Source organism: Rhincodon typus, chromosome 5 (genome assembly GCF_021869965.1).
Source record: "Rhincodon typus isolate 14 chromosome 5, sRhiTyp1.1, whole genome shotgun sequence".
Lineage (NCBI taxonomy): Eukaryota > Metazoa > Chordata > Chondrichthyes > Orectolobiformes > Rhincodontidae > Rhincodon > Rhincodon typus.
Genome location: NC_063336.1, coordinates 85573912 through 85592844, shown reverse-complemented (window position 1 = coordinate 85592844; position 18933 = coordinate 85573912). Strand labels below are relative to the sequence as shown.

Sequence of the window (18933 nt, the reverse complement as noted above, 5' to 3'; positions counted from 1 at the left end):
TTGTATGTGAATGACAAGTAACAAGTTATGCTGATATGATAGACATTAGCATAGAGATGGAGGAAGATCTGTATGTTAGGTCTTGCTTCTCTGAGATCCTGAACTATTCTGTCCACAAGTTACATATGATATCATAGTGGGTGATGTTTCTGGTAGTCCTCAATATTAATCCTTTCAGTCTCATACATCTCCCTCTGTGCATTTTCCTCATTGTTGTGCATTTGTGTGCATTATTTCATTTACCACTACACTGCGCCACACTCCCACCCTCAAAAAATCTAACTTTACAATTTCAGCAGATCTGGAGGTTTCTCAATTGTACTAGAATGCTTTTTCTTCAGACTTGGAAGACTGCTGTCTTTGATTCTTCTCCTGACAATCTGAGGTTTGTAGGTCCGTTTTAAACTGGAGGACCTTTTAATCTCTTGGTTTCCGTCATAGAGGATGTCATTCCTGCTCAAACACTAATTGCTTATCTGCATGACTGGAGAAATTTTATTCTTTTGGGTGTCTTTCTTGGAGAGTGCGTTTTGGTGGAACAGGTAACTTCTTTTGCAGTATCCTAAATCTCCAAAAGAGGCATTTTCTTCCTTAGAGTTTCATGAATTACTGACATTTGTCACTTCTCAGTAACTTTTTTCATAAAGAAAATATGGACTTCTTTGCCTATTCCTAATTGCCCTTGAAGGTGGTGGTGTGCTCTTCTCTGTTCAATTGGTGTATGTCTTCCCACAATACTGTTAGGGAGGGAGTTGCAGGAATTTGACCTAGTGACGTGAAGGAACAGGATTAGAGAGGAACTTGAAGATGGTGTTGTTCCCATGTATCTATTGTTCTTGTCCTTAGGCTGTAGTAGATGTAGGTTTGGAATGTGCTGTCTAAGGAATCTTGGTGAGTTTCTGCAGTGTGTTTTGCTGACAGTACTTGCTGACTACACTGCTGCTACTGTGCCTTGGTGATGGAGGGAGTGACTGACACCACATCAGCAGGCAGGTGGGCTGCTTTGTCGTGTGTCTTGTCAAGTTGGAGCTGCACTTATCTAAATGTGTAAGGAGTACCACATTGCTAACTTGTGCTTTGTATTTGATGAACAGGCTTTAGGCAGTCAAGAGGTGAGTTAGTTGCTGCAGGATGCCTGAATTTGATCTGCTCTTTCCACAGTGTTTTTATGTTTAGCTCAGTTTAGTTTCTTCTTGTGGTAACCCCCCAACATATCATTAATGGGGGATTTGGCAATGGTAATGTCATTGAATGTCTTGGGGCAATGGTGAGATTCTCTTGATGGAGATGGTCATTGCCTGACAGTTGCGTGGCACAAATGTTACTTACTACTTGTCAGCCCAAGCATGGGCATTGTTCAGGACTATTTGCAGATGGATATGAGCTGCTTCACTATCTGAGGAGCCATTGATGATACTGAACATTACAGAGTCATCATGGAACGTCTCTGCTTCTCACCTTAATAATGGAGGAAGGTCATTAATGAAGCAGCTAAATATGTTGGACCCAGGATATGACTGTGAAGAACCCCTGCAGTGATGTCGTGAGCTGAGATGACTGATCTTTAACCATAACAATCTAAGTAGTGATTAGTGGCATTGTTATTCAGCTAGTAATCCACAGACCCAAGCTAATGCTTTGGGAACACTGGTTTGAATCTCACCATGGACGATGGTGAAATTTGAATCAATGAAAAATCTATATTTATAAACTAGCCTAATGGCAACCATGTAACCATTGACGAGTGATGTAAAAACCCATCTCATTCACTAATGTCCTTTAGAGAAAGAAATCTGTTATCCTTCTCTGGTCCAGCCTACATGGCTCTCTCAGACCTACAGCAATGATGTTGACTCTTAATTTCCCTCTGAAGTGACCCTAGCAAGCCACTCAGTTCACAGTCAATTAGGGATGGATCCTAATCGATGCCACATTGTGTGTTTTCTTTCTTCCAATTTCATGCTATCGTTAATTTCCCTGGTTAACTACAGTTGACTTATCCATTCCTAGAATCCTGTTCTCACTGGGAAAGATCTTTTGCTGTGAGCCATGAACTATTTCCTTAAATGTTTGCCATTTTTCCTCAACTAAGTTTACAGCTAAGCTCTTTCCCAGTCCACTCGTACAGCTAGCTATACCATCATTTCTTTGTAATGACTCTTACTTAAGCTTACCACAATTGTTTCTGACCTAAGTTCGTCCCTCTCAAATTGAATGCTGAATTCTATCATTTTATGGTCACTGGGGATTTTATACTCTGACATAATTTATTAAACCTGCCTCATTACACCTCACCAGATCCATAATAACCTGATTCATGGTTGGTCCACAATATATTGTTCTAGGAAGCTGATCTAAACACACACTCTGAATTCCTTCTCTTCACGACCACTGTCCCTCCCAGTCTATATGAAGGTTAAATTCACCTGTGATTAATGTGCTGCCTTGTTTAAAAACATGCTCTCATCTCCTGACTTATTCTCAGTTTAGATACTGTTGGAGCCTATAGACTACCACTCCTGTTGTTGTTTATTATCTCCATCCATATGGATTCTATAGCTTCTGATCTCAAGATACTTTCTTGCTATAGTACACATTCCAACACACATTAAAAATTTTACACCACCAACCTTTCCTGCCTGTCCTTTTGAAAGGTTGCATATCCCTATATATTCCTAGCTTTTATCTCCTCCTAACTCTGTTTTTGCAATGTTTATAAGATTAGACTCAATTACCTGTATTTATGATGCTAATTCATTTATTTTGTTTCCTACAATGTGCATTCAAGTAAAGAGCCATTCATTTTGCCTTTTTGCCATGATTTTCTACCCTTTGACCATATTCATTGCTGTTTTTCTATGTTTGTATGCTCTGTGCCTTCCTGTCTCGCCCTATCCAATAGCTGCCCTGTAGTGCTGCCATATCCTATTGCCTTGTAAGTTTACACTTCCCCTGTCCCAAACCCTATTCTGCCTAATTGGATTAAAGCCTTCTGTACAGCCAAAGTATTCAGTTTGCCAGGATACTGGTCCCAATATGGTTTAAATGAAGTCTATCCAACTGGAACAGCTCCCTTCTACCCCAGCACTGGTATCAGTACCCCATATATTGAAACTCATTATTCTACCCATGCCAATCTTTGAGCCATGCATTTAACTTGCTGACTTTATTTACCCTGTACCAGTTTGCCTATGGTTCAGGTAGTAATCCAAGTGATTATCACCTTGGAAGTTCTTCATTTTCATTGACCTCCCAACTGTTCAAATTCTTTCAGCTAAACCTCTTTTCCAGTCCTATCAATGATATGAGCGACAATGTGAATGATGACAAATGGATCCTTCCCCTCACAGTCCCAAGTTTTCTCCAGCGTCAGGAGATGTTCTTAACCGTGGCACCAGATAGGCAACACAGGCTTTGGAATTCCTGCTTATGGCTGCAGAGGACATTATCTATCCCCTAATTATACTGTTTCCTACCAGCACTATATTCCTATATCCCCCTCCCCACTAGCTTTGTTCTGTAGGACTTGATGCCATCAGACCTCATGGGGTCCAAAATCAATATTGAGAACTCCTTGGGCAACTCCTCCTTGCCTACATATCACAGTTGTATGAAATGAAATGAGCAATGAAATGAGGATAGGGTTAGCTAAAGTGAATTGGGCAATTAGATTAGCAGGAAAGACAGTAAGCAAGTAGTAGTACGCACTTAGAGTTAATCACTGTTATATGAAATGAGGTTAGGGGTTAGCTAAAGTGAACTGGGCAGATAGATTGGCAGGAAAGACAAGTTAATAAGTAGTGGCAGGTATTTAAAGAGTTAATTCATGATACTAAGCAAAAAGATGTATCCCAGTAAGGAGAACAAATTCTAAATGAGGTATAAACTGACTATGGCTAACCAAGGCAGTTAAGAAGAATATAAAATTGAAAGAAAAAGCATATAGGGAGGCAAAAGTCAGTGATAGCACTGACAGTTGGGATAAATTCAAAATCCAGAAAAGGATGATGAAAAACATGATCGAGAAAATAAACTGAGAGCAAACTAGTAAGGAACATAAAATCTGACAATAAGAGCTTCTTTTAATATGTAAAAAGGAAGAGAGTTCAAAGTGAACATAGGCCCCTCAGAAAATTAATTTGGGGAGATTGTTATAGAGAACAGAGAGATAGCAGAGGAGTCTTTACGGTGGAAGATACTTCAAATGTCCCATTGATACTAAAGAATATGGGGGAGGAATTAAGTACCATCCCCAACACTAGAGAAGTATTACACAAACTAATGGGGTTAAAAGCAGATTCATCTCTAGTCCCTGATGGCTTGCATCCTAGGATCCTAAATGAGGTAGCTACAAAGATGGTGGATGCATTGGTTGTAATTTTCCAAAAATCTTAAAATTTTAAAACTGACAATGAGACATCCCTATTCAAAAAGAGAAGGAAGCAAAAGTGGCTAACTATAGGCTGATTAGCCTAACATCTATTATTGGGGAAACTTTGGAATTAATTATTAAGGAAAGAATCTGGTCAAGTAGTCAGCATGGCTTTGTGAAAGGGAAATTGTGTCCGAGTAATTTATCGGAATTTATTGGAACAGTCTCAACCAGCGTGCATAGAGGGGAACCAGTAGATGTGTTGTTTTTGGTTTTCCAGAAGGTGTTTTACAAGTGAGAAAAGATTTATATAAGACAAGAGACCATGATGTTGGATGTAGTATATTGGCCTGGTTAGAGAATCAACTGATAGGCAGAAAACAGTGGGGATAAGGGGTTCTTTTTCAGGTTAGCAACCTGTACCCAGTGGATTTCCACAGGGATCAGTAATTACAACAGTTTACAATATATATTAATAACTTGGAGAAAGGAAGCGATTGAACTGTAGTCACGTTTATAGATGGCACAAAAATAGGTGGAAAGGCAAATCGAAGAGGGATACGTTCTGAGGAAGGGTCACCGGACCCGAAACGTTAACTTTGTTTTTTCCTTCGCAGGTGCTGCCAGACCTGCTGAGCTTTTCCAGCAACTTTGTTTTTGTTGTTGATGTTGTGTGTGTTGGAGAGAGATACAAACCATTTACAGAAAGATCTTGATAGGATAAGAAAGTGAGTAAAAAGTTGATAAATGGAGTATAATGTGTGAAAATATTGAGTTGTTAAATTTGGAAGGGAGAACAAAGGAACAATTTTATTTAAATGTAGAAAAGCAGCAGAAAACTACAACACAAAGGGATGTCGGGGTACTACTTGTGCATGAAACAAAGTTAGCATGTAGGTACAGTAGGTAATCGGGAAGGCTAATGGTATGTTTGCCCTTATTTCTAGTTGGGCTGGGTGTAAGAGTACGGAAGTCTTACTGCAACTTTCTAGTGGTAATTTCTGGTGGTATAACAGTGTAGTGATTTGCTAGGCCAGTTTGGAGGGCATTGAAGAGTTTTCCACCATGCTGTTCTTGCATGTAGGCTAGAACATGTAAGGATGGCAGTTTTCATGCCCTCAGAGACATTGCTGAATCAGAGGTTTCTTCGTGACAATTGACAATAGTTTCATGTTCATCTTCTGACTTTTAATTACAGGTTTTAAATTCAGACTCGTTGTAGGATTTGATCCTGGCTTCCAAGGTCATAATTTGGGTCTCCAGAAACAATACCACTGTGCCGTGCCTTACCCATTGCTTTCTTTGTGTCTTCCATAAAGCTATATGCACATGTTCGAACTGTATGAGCTTGATTTTGAATTTCAGTTTGCTTGTAAATCTGTATTGAGTTCTGTGGATTCTTTACTTCAACTTGTTGATTGTTTTTGATGTTCATATCATCCCCAGTGATTGTATTATTGGTTAAAGCAACATATTCCTTTCCTGAGTTCTGCAATTTAGGGTTTCTTGCTTGGCATGATGTGCCACTGACACAGAGGATTCTTCCCAGGAAACCAAGGAAGTCAAATATTACGCTTGAAGTCATCTCCGAGTCGCCACAGCATCTAACATCAGACTTCAGTCTTTCATAACTATTTGTTCACCAAGCCTGTGTTACCCTGAGTTCAGTCATCAGTTGACTCAAGTGGGCTGTGCTGCTCAATGGCCATTGTTCCAACTGAGGCTAGAGGAATATGTTGTTGCTTTCCAGCAAGACTACTTCACCAGCCACAACAAAAATTAATGTTTTTCAAACTAGTTTTGAAAACATTTGACCACCTGTCCTTTTTATGACCAGTTTTTTAAAAATAAACAATGGGTTCAGCTATCCAAATGCGGCATTGTCCAAAATCATCAACATGAATCCTCAAAAAACGAATTGTCTTCATAGCCCAATCTCATTGCTTGCGTTTCCTTGCAAACCTTGCTGATTCTTGCTGTTTGAACTCTAATCTGTGTTGTTAACAGTGGAAAACATTTCTGCAAAACAGTGAAGGATAGAATAGAACAGAAATTTATTGTCATGGGTACTTTTACATGAAAGCTACAGTGAAATGTTATAAGTCGCCCTTCCATGTACATACATTAATGACAGAAGTCATACATAATAACTTTAAAAAAAGTAAAATTAAGACAAAATTTATCACAGTTCAGTTAATGTCTTCTGGGCTCCGGGAAAGCTGATTCAGGAACGATAGAATATACTGAAGACATAGCCAGGACGAGACCATCACGCCAGGTTACTGGATACTGGGCCAGAAGCCTCTGCTGCTGAATAATGCCACACCAGCTGAGACGCCACTCCTGAATGAGACCATTTGCTGAGCCGCTAGAGTACCTGGACACCAAAAACTAAGAAGATTTCCACACGGGAACGAGACAGCCACACCAGGCCAAGATCGCCTTTCTTCTCCTTTAGGCACCTGGGCTTCTCTGCAGGTATGGAGCCTCGGCCTAGCCTCGTAGTCAGTCCAGGATCTGTTCCTCGCTGACCAGGAGATCCTGGGCTAGGGTGGAATTGCATCTGGCTTGTCATTGCATTACTGTCACCGCTGCTGGAGGCTTGCTGCTTCATCTGCCACTTTCCAGGCTTAAAACAAAAAGAAACTAGGGGGAAAAAAAGAGCAAGAGTAAAAAGAAGCCAAAGGGACCGGATGAACCCTGGGCTCAGCACCCTCCTACTCGGCTGCCATCATATATTCCCACGTTGTTGAAAGAATAAAAAAATTTCTTACACCATCATAGTTGATTCTAACACATTCAGCTTTGTTTGATTTCACCATGATTTTCAGGATCCAGTGAAATCTTACAACTTTTGTTCCTTGACCTGTTCTTTTACATGAATTAATTTAACTTTTTCCTGACATTGGAAAAAGATTGAGGTCAAAGCATGCATTTCTACTCGAGTGAGGGTTCTTGATTATGTAGTGTATATGTATGCTTTCTACTAATTGGCATCCCCTATATTGGACAAACCCAGAAAATACTAGTCCATCAGTTTAACCTCAGTGAGAGTTTTTAAAAGCAATAATCTAAGATAAAATTAACAGCCACTTGCACAAGTGTAGATTAATTAGAGATAGCCAGCATAGAACTGTTGATAGACACATTATATGACTATGCTATGGCTTTAAAGGGTTATTTTGTCCTTTGTTTTTTGAAGAGAGTTTTGAAGGCAGAGATGCCGAGCAGTCTACCAGAGCCACTACAGTAAACAGCTTGTGAGGCCTTGGATTTTTTTAAAAGATGGAAGGGCAGAAACAGCCTCACTCGGAGTGGTCAAGCTCTCGCAGAAGCAGCTTTTTCAGTTTTTAGTTTTCAGCAGTTGTCGCTGGGCTCTTGGCAGGGATGGAAGCTGCACTAAATCTCTCCCGGCTGCTATACTCAGAATTTTTCTTGATTTTTTTGTTTCCTCCTGGACTGCTGCAGTTGCATGTGAGACTATCTGTTTTCTGAATTTGCCTTTTCCTAAGCGTGTGTTTATGGGATGTTGGAACACTTAATTAGTAATAGTTATTGTATCTGTTATTCTGTTATGTTTTCCAATAGAGTTGTTTTTCCAGTTCCTCCTTTCTTTTGTTGTATTTTAACTATACTGGATGAATAATGTTTGTTTCGCCTTCAACCAGTAATTTGACCAATCGAATTGCATCTGCAACGCAACACTTTACATTTGCCTTCACAATCAGAAAAAGTTAGGGTCTAGACCATCTTCTGAATATTTTTAGGAGGTTTGTTCTGTTCAAGTTGGGGGTCTTGGTGGGATCAAAATCTCTAATTCCAGGTTGGGATTGGGATTTTTGGATTTAAAGGCAGCGAGTGGTGAGTGTTGGTGTCTTTTATTTTGGGTGTTGAATTTGGTTGGTTTAAACAGGGTGTGTCTTGTGTAGTAACGACTGTTTCAGTCACCTAAGAATTTCTTGGGGGTTGAATAGTCACTTTGGGAGTTTTACAGAAAGTGAGCAAAGCAAGGCTTTCAGAATTTTCAAACAAGTTGAAGTTGGGGTTGCCTGTGTCTGCGAGAAAAGGGGAGATACTTGAGGCAATTGTGCAGCAATTACAATCGCCAGGAATGCCATCAAATCTTTGGAAATGGCTAAAATTCAATTGAAAATCAAGCAACTTGAACATGGAAAGGAAATGAGATGGTTTGAAGTATGGTTAAAAGCAGAGGAAAAGCAGAAAGAGTTTGAACTTCAGAAGTTGACGATTAGAGAGGAAAGTCGAGTTAAAAGGGCAGAGGTGAAGGTGGAAGATATGCTTAGTGAGGAGGATAATGATGAGCTAACCCACTATAGCCAAAGGCCCAATGGGGATCTATTTAAATATGCCTAAGTTCAAAAAGGATGAAGATGTTTTTCTCATTTCATTTGAGAAAGTGGCTAAAGAAATGAAATGGCTGGTGACCATGTAGGTACTGTTGATCCAAACAAAGTTGGTCGGTGGAGCTAGTGAGGTATTTGCATCATTCTCCGATGAGGAATCTGGGGAGTATGATGAGTTGAAATTAAGTGCATGTGAGCTATTACCAGAAGCCTACAGACACCTTTTCGGGAATCTAAGAAGGGACTCTGGTCAAATGTACATTTGAGTTTGAAAGGATCCAACAATGTAATTTTGATAGGTGGATAAGGGCATTGAAAACATGACACTCTTAGAGAGACTGTTATTTTGGAGGAATTCAAAAATTCACTTTCTGTGGTAGTGAGAACTCATGGAAGAGTAGAGAATTAAATCTGCAAGATTAGCAGCAGAAATGGCAGATGATTAAGTTGCTTCATAAATCAAAGCTTGGCTTCTGACATCACTTTCAGTCTATGAAGGATAGAAATAGGTGAAAAGAGAAATCTTCAGTTGGAAAGGGAAAAGGAGATCTCACTGAAGATAATAAAGATAAGTTTACCACAGGGTAAAAAGGAAACCTGTGAGGGGCAAAGAGATGTTTTAAAAAAAACCTCTGGTGTTTTCACTTCAATAAAGTAGGCCACATGAAGTCAGTGTTGGAGTATAGAAGTAGTGTTGGGAAGACGAATGTGGGAAAATAGGATAAGCCAGTAGGTTTTGTTAAAGTGGTAAAGGAAAGCACAGTGGAATCTTAAAAAGCTGCAACAGAATGTACAACATAGTTAGGGTTGGATGAGACTAAAGTGCCAAATGTCTTTAAAGAATTTACTTGCAAGGGTAAGTCTACTCAAGTATGCCAGGAGGAGCAGTAAAGAAATTAAGATTGTAAGAGATACAGGAGCAAGTTGGTCTTTGAGAGATGAGGAGATATGTAATTCAGGAGTACTGCCAGAAAAGGTGGTAATATGTGGAATTCATGGTGAGAAGAGCAGTGTTCCATTATATAAAGTGATGTTGGAAAGTCCGGTTGAAAGTGATAAAGTGGTGGTAGTAGTAATGGAGAAATTCTCGGTTCCAGGAATACAATTTATCCTTGGTAGTGATGTTGCTGGATCACAGGTGGGAGTGTTCCTACCGTGGTGGAAAAGCTGGTGAAAAATCAGGCTACTGAGGTTTTACAGGAAGTACATCCTAGGATTTTTCCTGACTGTCTGATAACAAGATCACAAAGACACAGGTTGAATCAGGAGGAGAAATCAAAGAATAAAGAAAAGGAAGTTGAAGTTCATTTGTCAGAGAATATGATCAAATGGTTGAAAAAAAACAATAACGGGTGGAGGACATCTTTAGTTAGTGGATATCTTTAGTTCTAAGAAATTAACTGAATTACGAGCATCCATCATGTTGGCTGACTGGGCGAAAAACCTTTTTCCTGTGATGTTCTTTGCAGCCACTATTTTCCTGTCTCTCTCTTTGGGGCACACTCAAAGTTTAGGCTATCTGTGTCAGGCAGTTGTGATGGCTTGCAGGTAGTGAGACAAAAGTCTTGTCACTCTGTTTGTTAAAAGTTGGCACCTTGCTTTGAACAAGATTTGACGTGGGCCCCTGATCTATGACAACTGGGATGTATAGCCAAGCACTGGGCAAACATTGGCTGGCAACTCTGTGTACCAGTGGCACTAGGTGGGAATGGTGGGCACTGCACATGCTGCTGGTAGACCAAAGAGGGTTTGCTCAGCCAGGTTCTAGGACATTTAGGTAAGTCTGAGATATAATCAGCATTGAGTGACAGGCCCCAATTACAGGGCGATGGTGAGAAACAAGAAGAACAACTGTGTTGGGGTAAGTTGGGCTCTCACTGACATAGCGTGGATAGTCTGTAGGGCTAAACCTGTCTAGCCACATTGTGTGTAGAAGCCTCTCTCAACGTTCATTATATTGGAGGAATGACAGGATGATGCCCTTAATTAGGCATTAATTGCCCACTTAAGGACCTAAAAAGGGCAACAGGTTTGAAGCCCACCCAACATAAAATTGTAGAAGTGTGAAACAGGTAAACCAGTGCCAGTTATGTTGCCATTGGCATGGCACTTTAATTTAGGGTCTACCTTTCTGTTTTCTAGCCATTAATAGCTTGTAAAATACTGTCCATGCAGTACCAAAGCAAGAGTTTTATAATAAGCTTTTCTAATACTCACTTTCAGCCTCACCTGGAGTATTATATCCAATTCTGGATAACTGACTTTGGGGAGAATGTGAAGGGTATAGAGATCATATAGAAAAGGTTTATGAGAATAATCTTAGTGATGTGGTCCTCATTAAATAGATTGCAAAAACTTGGTTTTTATCCTTAAGAAAGGGAAGTTTGAGAGGAGACTTAGTGTCATATTTCAAAATTATGAGAAGATTAGGCAAGTGAAATTAAAAGCAGCGCCCATTGGCAGAAGGGCTGAGCACCAGATAACGCTGAATTAAGATTATTGGCAAAGGAACCAATGGAAACTGAGGAAGCTTCTTTATGGATTGAGGTTCTGAAATGTACTGAGATGTGAAGGTGGCAGATACAACGTTATCTGGCAAATGGTGACATTACAAAGAGAATTGGATAAACAACTAAAGAGGAGAAAATTGCAGGGCTACAAGAAAACGTGGAGAGGTAGTTTAGCTGAATTGCTGTTGCAGAGAGCCGGCACAGAAATTATGGGCCAAATGGCATTCTAAGTTGTAACCGATGAATTGATAAGTATTTAGCAGTGCTGTGTTATTAGCCTCAGTAGCAGCAGACCGTGGAGGTCCAAAAATAGCCACTTCACTGTTTCATATTTAACCTTGTTTTCAGAACACATTGTTTATTTTTAATTTTCACTTGATGTCTCTTTTCGTTTCACAATGAGGAATTCTTTTAATTTGAGAGGTCTGAACTGCATTGTTATTATTAGAAGTATTCACAGAGAAGTGTGAAATGTCAGCTGCATATTCTGATTGGTTGATATGCCTGAGGCATTGGTTCTGATTCCAGGCTGACTTGGAAATTTTTCAGGCAAGTGATTGGAAGCTTGCTTTGGATAAGGTTTAATTGCTCATGTCATTGGTTACTGTCTTTTGATAGGAATTAACCTGCAGAGAGGAATTGCTGACTCTACTCCTGTCACTTCTCCCTCTTGTCTGGAAGATACCTGTTCAAGAACAGAAAGCTCCGAAAGGTCTGTCTTACTATTCCTATTTGTTTATTTGAGCATTGTGTCTAGTAATATTTATGGAATGCCAACAGATACTCGTTGAGAGATACCTTTTATGATTTGCTTATTCATTTAAAGCATAGTAGCGACATTACATGTAACAGTTAAAAACTGGCATGTCTTGGTGGAATTACTCGATTCAGATTTGATGTGACTGGATTGTTATGTACTTAAGGAGCTGCTCTTTGCTATGTAAGTAAAATGAATTTCATATAGATTTTCATCCTTTAGTTATGGCAAAAGTTCAGAATTTCTCTTATCTTATTATGTAGTAGATTTGATTTGTTTAGACCTGGATTGTAGGGAGGACTTAGTGCCATGGATTCTTGCAGTAGTAAATCCAAAAAAAACTATCAAATGCTTAATTTGCAAGTGTGGTTAGAACAATATTCTACTAAAGAGTGGAAATTGGACCATACAATCTGAACAAAATTTCTCATTCAAGTCAGAAAATATGAAATACCTTGTGTTTCAAAAGAAAGACAAAAGCTTTGCAGCCATTTGAGACCCCAGCAACTGAAATTATGATGGAAGCACTTCTAGAATGCCTCAAAATTGCTAAATAATTTGAAATCTGTTGGATCCGTAACAATGTGACAAACATCACTCTTAATTACAAACTAATGCTCTTTTGCTTGTCGATAAACTGTGCAAACTTAGTGATGTTACTAGTGTTAAGCATGCATTCTTGTGCATAAAGTGAGAAAATGCCTCCAAAATGTATATATTAAATAAAATTAAGTATAAAAAGCTATAAGTTCTCCAGCTGAACTACCAAGCCAATGTAATCCATAATAAATGGACTAGGAGGATCTTGCCATTTATTCTCCATTCACAAGGCAATAAATGACCATGAGGCATTTCTTTAGTGTGATAACAAGTTAATAAAACAAAATGCACATTTCGTTTATGTAACATTATTGCTGCATTCAGTAATAATAAATCAAAACTAAGGAAATGATCAGTTTTTGATGGACGTAATTATTTGAGGTGACTTCATAGAATTACATAGAAATAAAGTTAGGCTGGGACGCAATAATAATTAGAAGTAGGAATTGACTTTTTTAAACAGTAGTTATAAAATGTTGAGTACAGTATTTTTGGTTCAATTTCCTGTTCTTGAAGGAAAAGGTATTCATCAAATAGTCTAATGAAATGGTTGAGTTAACTTCAGATACATAGCTCAAAATCTGAAATGAATGTTCACTGAGAGCGATTTAAGTGATTTTTATAATTGTATATGATAGATGAAAACCTGAGCTGAAAAATAATTCTTCTGACTAACGTCACCCATTTAAGTATCAATTTGTCAACTTTGACTTTTAAAACCCAATTAAAAACCACAAATACATTTAGAAATTGAGTAAGTCTATTGATTTGAGTCTGTCATGAAAATCATTTTATTCTTCTAATCCTTGTATATGTACTTTAAAGAATTGTCAGTTTGTTTGTTTGTTGACCACTGGTAGCCATTGCATTCAGGTATTTTTGGTATAGTGAATGTAGCTATTAATTCCCACTATCTTTTCAGGCTACATTGTCACATACTATAGCAGGAGCTACAAATGCATCTCCTGCATTTCTCAGACAACCTGTTTCTACTGTATTTAGGGCCAGGGAGAGAAATCATAGGCCCTGTTGCATCTCCTGTTTTTCAGTCACTCATCACCTCAGCTCTTTGACCTGCTGCCTCAATTTTTGAATCATATAGTCGAGAAGATGCCCTTTTTCCATCAAATCTGTACTTCCAAAAATATAATGCTAAGTACACTAGGCCCGTATACCTTGAATTTATGACACTTCTTCCAGTGCGCATCCAAATACTACTTAAAGTTTGAGGTTTCCTGCCTCAACTACTCTCCAAGGCTGTGCATTTCAGACTCCCACCACTGTCTCGGCAAAAACATTTTTCCTCAAATCCCCTCTGAGCCTCCTACCTTCCACATTAAAATTATGCCTCCTTGTTATTGGCACTATGAATTGAACCCAATTTATTGGCATCACTTTGCATTGCGAACCAGCTGTCCAGCCAACTGAACTAACAAACTTCCAAAAAGTCCTATTTCTTGAATAAAATCATCATAGTCCTATTGGATCATAGGGCTGTCTTCTGATTAGAGGGAGACGACTGTGGTAGTTTAATCTGATAGTCACCATTTCTCGGGCGATGGGAGAGGTTGACAATGAGAGTCCATCATGATAATCTCAGCCAGTACAAGAACTAAACCCACACTTTGGTGTTACTCTGCATCGCAAACCAGCTGTCTAGCTAACTGACCGAAACAACCTCATCATGCATGTACCTTTTCCTCTTTTCAAGTATCATCAATAAATTCTCTTTAATTTAAGCTGTTCATGTTGAATCACAGCCTCCAGTAATTCAAAAGTTTGCATTTATATTCATCCATTACTGATATCACGCTAGAGTGGCTCGGTTTATATGACAAGAAGTGAATGTGTTATAAGAGTCCTGTTTTTTGAACAAGTGCATCAAAAAAACTAATTGGACTGAAAACCCATGGAATATAAAGAGATAAACTGAAATTGGAAACATTTTATTTGAAATAATTTACATTTTAGACATCTGTACAAGGTTATTCACTGATTTGTCACCATCAGCCTAATCTCGTATTTATAGGAATCAGGTTTGTACTACTAACCCCTTTACCAACGTAGCAGCTAAGAAACATGCTTGTGAATTTATGAAAGGCACACTATAAAAGCAATATTGCATCTATTTAAAACTTTCACAAAACACACAAGGACACAAAAGAAAGATAAAGGTCCAAAAGGTAGTATAAATGCAAGTTCAAGTTCTGTTGCCATAATGAGGAACTCAATTGAACAACAGTATTACTTAGAGTTATTGAGTCATACAGCACGGAAACAGACCCTTTATTTCAACTTGTCCATGCCAAACAAGTTTCCCAAACTAAACTAGTCCCATTTGCTGCATTTGGTCCATATCCCTCTAAACCTTTGCTAGTCATGTACCTGTCTTTTAAATATTGTAACTGTACATGCATCTGCCACTTCCTCTGGTAGTATATTCCACATATGAGCCACCCTCTGTGTGAAATCGTTGTCCCTCAGGCCCCTTTTAAATCTTTCTCCTTTCATGTTAAAAATATGCTCACTAGTTTTGAACTCCCCTACCTAGAGAATAGACACTTGATCTGTGCCTGTCATGATTTTATAAACCTCTATAAAGTCACCCCTCAACTTTCTGCACTCCAGTGAAAAAGTCCCAGCCTATCCAGCCTCTCCTTATAACTCAAGCCCTCCAGTCCTAGGGAATAACTGGGAAACTACACAGGGCCACCAAGCCTCAGGTGCAGGGAGAGCTCGAGAAGGAAAGTCCATCATGGTAACCTCCGCTTGTACAGGAATTGAGCCCATACACTTAAGACATGGCTTAAAAAGAATGCCTTTCAAGCAGTGAAATTATTTGTGCTGTCTTTCTTTCAATTAGAGTCTTCTATTATTGACAAGAAGTAATTTTAGCTCGCACTCGAGAACAACCATGATTGTTATATTTTGCTGCATTCTTCTAATGCTAGGTTCTGCATTTGCAATGAGCTTTGGATCCTCTAGTCCTTTAGTTGGTCAGTGCCTGCATGGAGCTGGAGAGTGAAGCCAAAGGTGGACAAATAGCTACGTGCTCTCGGGCTCATGCTGAAGGGCAATCAGATCTCGAACTCTGGGACTTTGTCTCAGAGCTGAGTGTGTGTACACATTCCTGATTTGGAGGAGTTAAAGATTGTAGAATAATCCAGCACGATAGAAGGCCAAATGGCTCACTCGGCTATGCTGTCTCTTTGAAAGAGCTACCATTTAGGTCCCACCCTTCCTTGCTCTTTCCTGCAACATTTACTCCCATTCAAGTATCTGTCTAAATCCCCCTTTCTTATTTCAAAGTTATGGGCTTTCCATAATTACATTTCGTTGTGATATTCCTTCCCCTTGAACCTGACTACCACAATAGAAATTCCTCATGGTCATACCAAAGATTGACAGCTCCACCAGTCCTGTCTTCATGCCCATGAATAGCTTGGTTGACAAGTTGTAGGGCAGATAGATCCATTACCTGTGTGTTCAACCTCTGCACAGTGTGGAACAAATTATTGTAGGCTGTGCCTGATGGGCCCAAAGATGGAGTTAGGCTGATACCCAGTGCTGAGCTCCTGCTGTTGGACAGCATCTCCAAGTGAACTCTGGGGCTTATCAACAGTGCCACTCCCTTGGCACACTATATCCCTAATGTAGTTGAGGATCTTGCATAGCTCACTGGCAGACAGCGTGTAATAAAACCACTGGAACAAGTTGCTACTCTGCAACACTCTAAAGACCTCACAACAAAAAGCAAGAACAAAAATCCGGCAAACTTAAAAAAAAAAAAAACTGTCCAAAAAATGCAAAAAACTACAAGTTCAATCCAGACTCCCATCGGCACAGAATCCAGTGATTTAGTGCCATCTGCCCCTTCTCTGGCTCGGACTGTGTATTAAACTGACCAATGGGGAATGGCTGGGTTGCCTGAATGAAATTAAAAAGAATAACAGAAGAATCCCCTTTTAAAGAGGCACGAATTAAAAACTAAATTATGCAAAGCCGAAGAAACTTAGTTAATAATATTGTTTCTGCTATAATATTGAGTGCTCTACTCCGTGCGGTGTCCAAATATCGATTTTGCTGATGTTGATCTTGCTCTGTGCAATCATAACCTTGTATGCCTCGCTCTAAGCACCCTGTGATCTCTATATCCTTGTTTGCTGCGATCTGCCTGTACTGCTCGCAAAACAAAGCTTTTCACTGTACTTGGGTATATGTGACTACAAAAAATCAAATCAAATCAAAATGCCTGAACTGTGCCTATGAACACCTTTTGCCTAATCTTTTGTAATAGGCATTTTAATAAAGGTGGCATTACCATGAGAAAGAAAATAAATTGTGCTAAATGAAGTCTGCAAATATTGAAAAATAAGTTGTTCGATAACGAAACAATACATTTTCACTTAATAATTTTCTGATCTATTTTAACATGTCATTTTAAAAAATATGCACAGATATTTCTTTCTTCAGGTCAGTGTTTATAATATTTAGCCTTGGTTTGTGTAGCACCTCCACTTCTGAGTCAGAAGATGTTGGCTTCACATCAAACTCTAGAGACCTAACAGCAGCATCTTGGCTGAGTACCACTGAGAACTCATTGCACTATTGAGGGAGTGCAATGTTGTTCAGTGTGTCATCTTTTGGATAAGCTTTAAACCAAGGTGCGGTATCCTCTCCCAAGTGAATACAACCAATTCATTATTGAAAAAGCAGCAGTGGCTTTCACCCTGATTTTCTGGATAGGTATATTTCTCAACCATCATCACTGTAACAGATTGTGATGCTTATTTTGGTGCATTTTAGGACCTTGCCATGTGCACATTGATTCTGTATTCCCTATACGAAAGTGATTGCACTTGAAAAGTATTTTGTCACTGTAGAGCACATTACAGTATCCTGAGGATGAAAAAGGTCCTACGTAAATGAAAATTAATTCAATGTCATTTTTTTTAGTTTAAATTGAGAATTTTTCTTATTTTGCCTCGTTTTGTACAGGAGGTCTTAATATTCTAGTATTTACTGCTGTTGTTTCTTGCCTCTGATTTTACTTTTTAGTTTAATCACTTGAATTACCACACTGAATAATGAAACGAGTGTTTATTTTCAAATAATGATTCATTTAAGCCTTAATTAGAGCACAAACATTTTGAGGAGATTTTTGGTGAAATTATTTTGTTTTTTAAATAGTTATTAAACACAATTGTTGGCATTTCCCAATGCTAGTACTAGAGGTGTGGTAATGGCAGATAATGGAGTGGTATGCTCCTCCTGTGAAATATGGGAGATCAGGGAGAAATCCTATGTCCCGGCAACAATGTCTGCAGGAGTGTGCCCACATTCTGTCGGACCACGTGGTTGATTAGCAGCATTTGGACTCATTGAGGAGCATACAGGAGACACCGTTTTATCAATAGGAGTTTCAGGGATATGGCCACACCAGAAGGTTCAGCCATACAGATGGCAGTACAAGAGTTCCTTATGGCTATTCCCTCAACAAGTATACAGTTTTGGTGGAGAATGTCCTCTCAGACAAAAGCACCAGTAGAAGCCAGATCAGTAGCACCACAATTGGCTCTGTTGTACAGCAGGGAGGGTCAAAGTGTAGGTGAGCAATAGCAATAGGGAACTCTCTCTAGTCAGGGCACTGATACTCGCAGCCACAGAGAAGCCTGAGACTCCAGAATGGTGTATTGCCTCCCTGGTGCCTGGATCAAGGATGTCTCTGGGCCCAGGATATTCTGAAAGGGAAGGATGAACAGCCAGAGGTCATGGTCCATATGTGTACTAACGAAATCGACAGGAAAAATGTGAGGTTCTGCAAAGGGAATTTAGGGGAGTTAGGTAGAAATTTGAAAAATAAGACCTCTTGGGTTGTGATGTCAGGGTTGCACCATGTTCTTGTGAGCCTGAAATAGGAAGATAATACAGTTGAATGAGTGGCTAAAGAGCTGGTGTAGGATCTCTTTCAGGGCAGGAGGGTCCTGTACAGGAAGGACGGTTGCATCTAAACTGGAGGGGTACCAAATCCTTACAGGGAGGTTTGCTAGTGCCATTCTGGAGGATTTAAACTAGTGTGGCAGGGAGGTGGGAACCAGGGCAGTAGCTCAGCATGTGGAGTGATTGAGGTGGTTTGGTAGTGTAAAAAGAAGAACAGGCAGGAATAAAAACAGAAATTGATGGAAAAGCTCGGCATCTGTGAAGAAAAAAATCAGTTAATGTTTCAGGTCCAGTGGCCTGACACTTGGCCAGGTTAATAAATACTGCTGAACTGGAGGTCTGAAGTGTACTTATTTTAATGCAACGTGTATAACAGGTAAGGCAGATGAG

The 18933-nt window shown here is 39.4% G+C and overlaps 1 protein-coding gene across 1 annotated transcript in view; it reads left to right on the top strand.

Annotated features, from left to right (window-relative positions):
- lyst (lysosomal trafficking regulator) overlaps positions 1-18933 on the top strand; it is a 327516-nt gene that overhangs the window by 123514 nt on the left and 185069 nt on the right. Inside the window, exon 4 of the mRNA XM_048597088.1 lies at positions 11865-11958. Coding sequence (XP_048453045.1) covers positions 11865-11958 — 94 coding nt within the window. The remainder of the gene's footprint in view (positions 1-11864; positions 11959-18933) is intronic.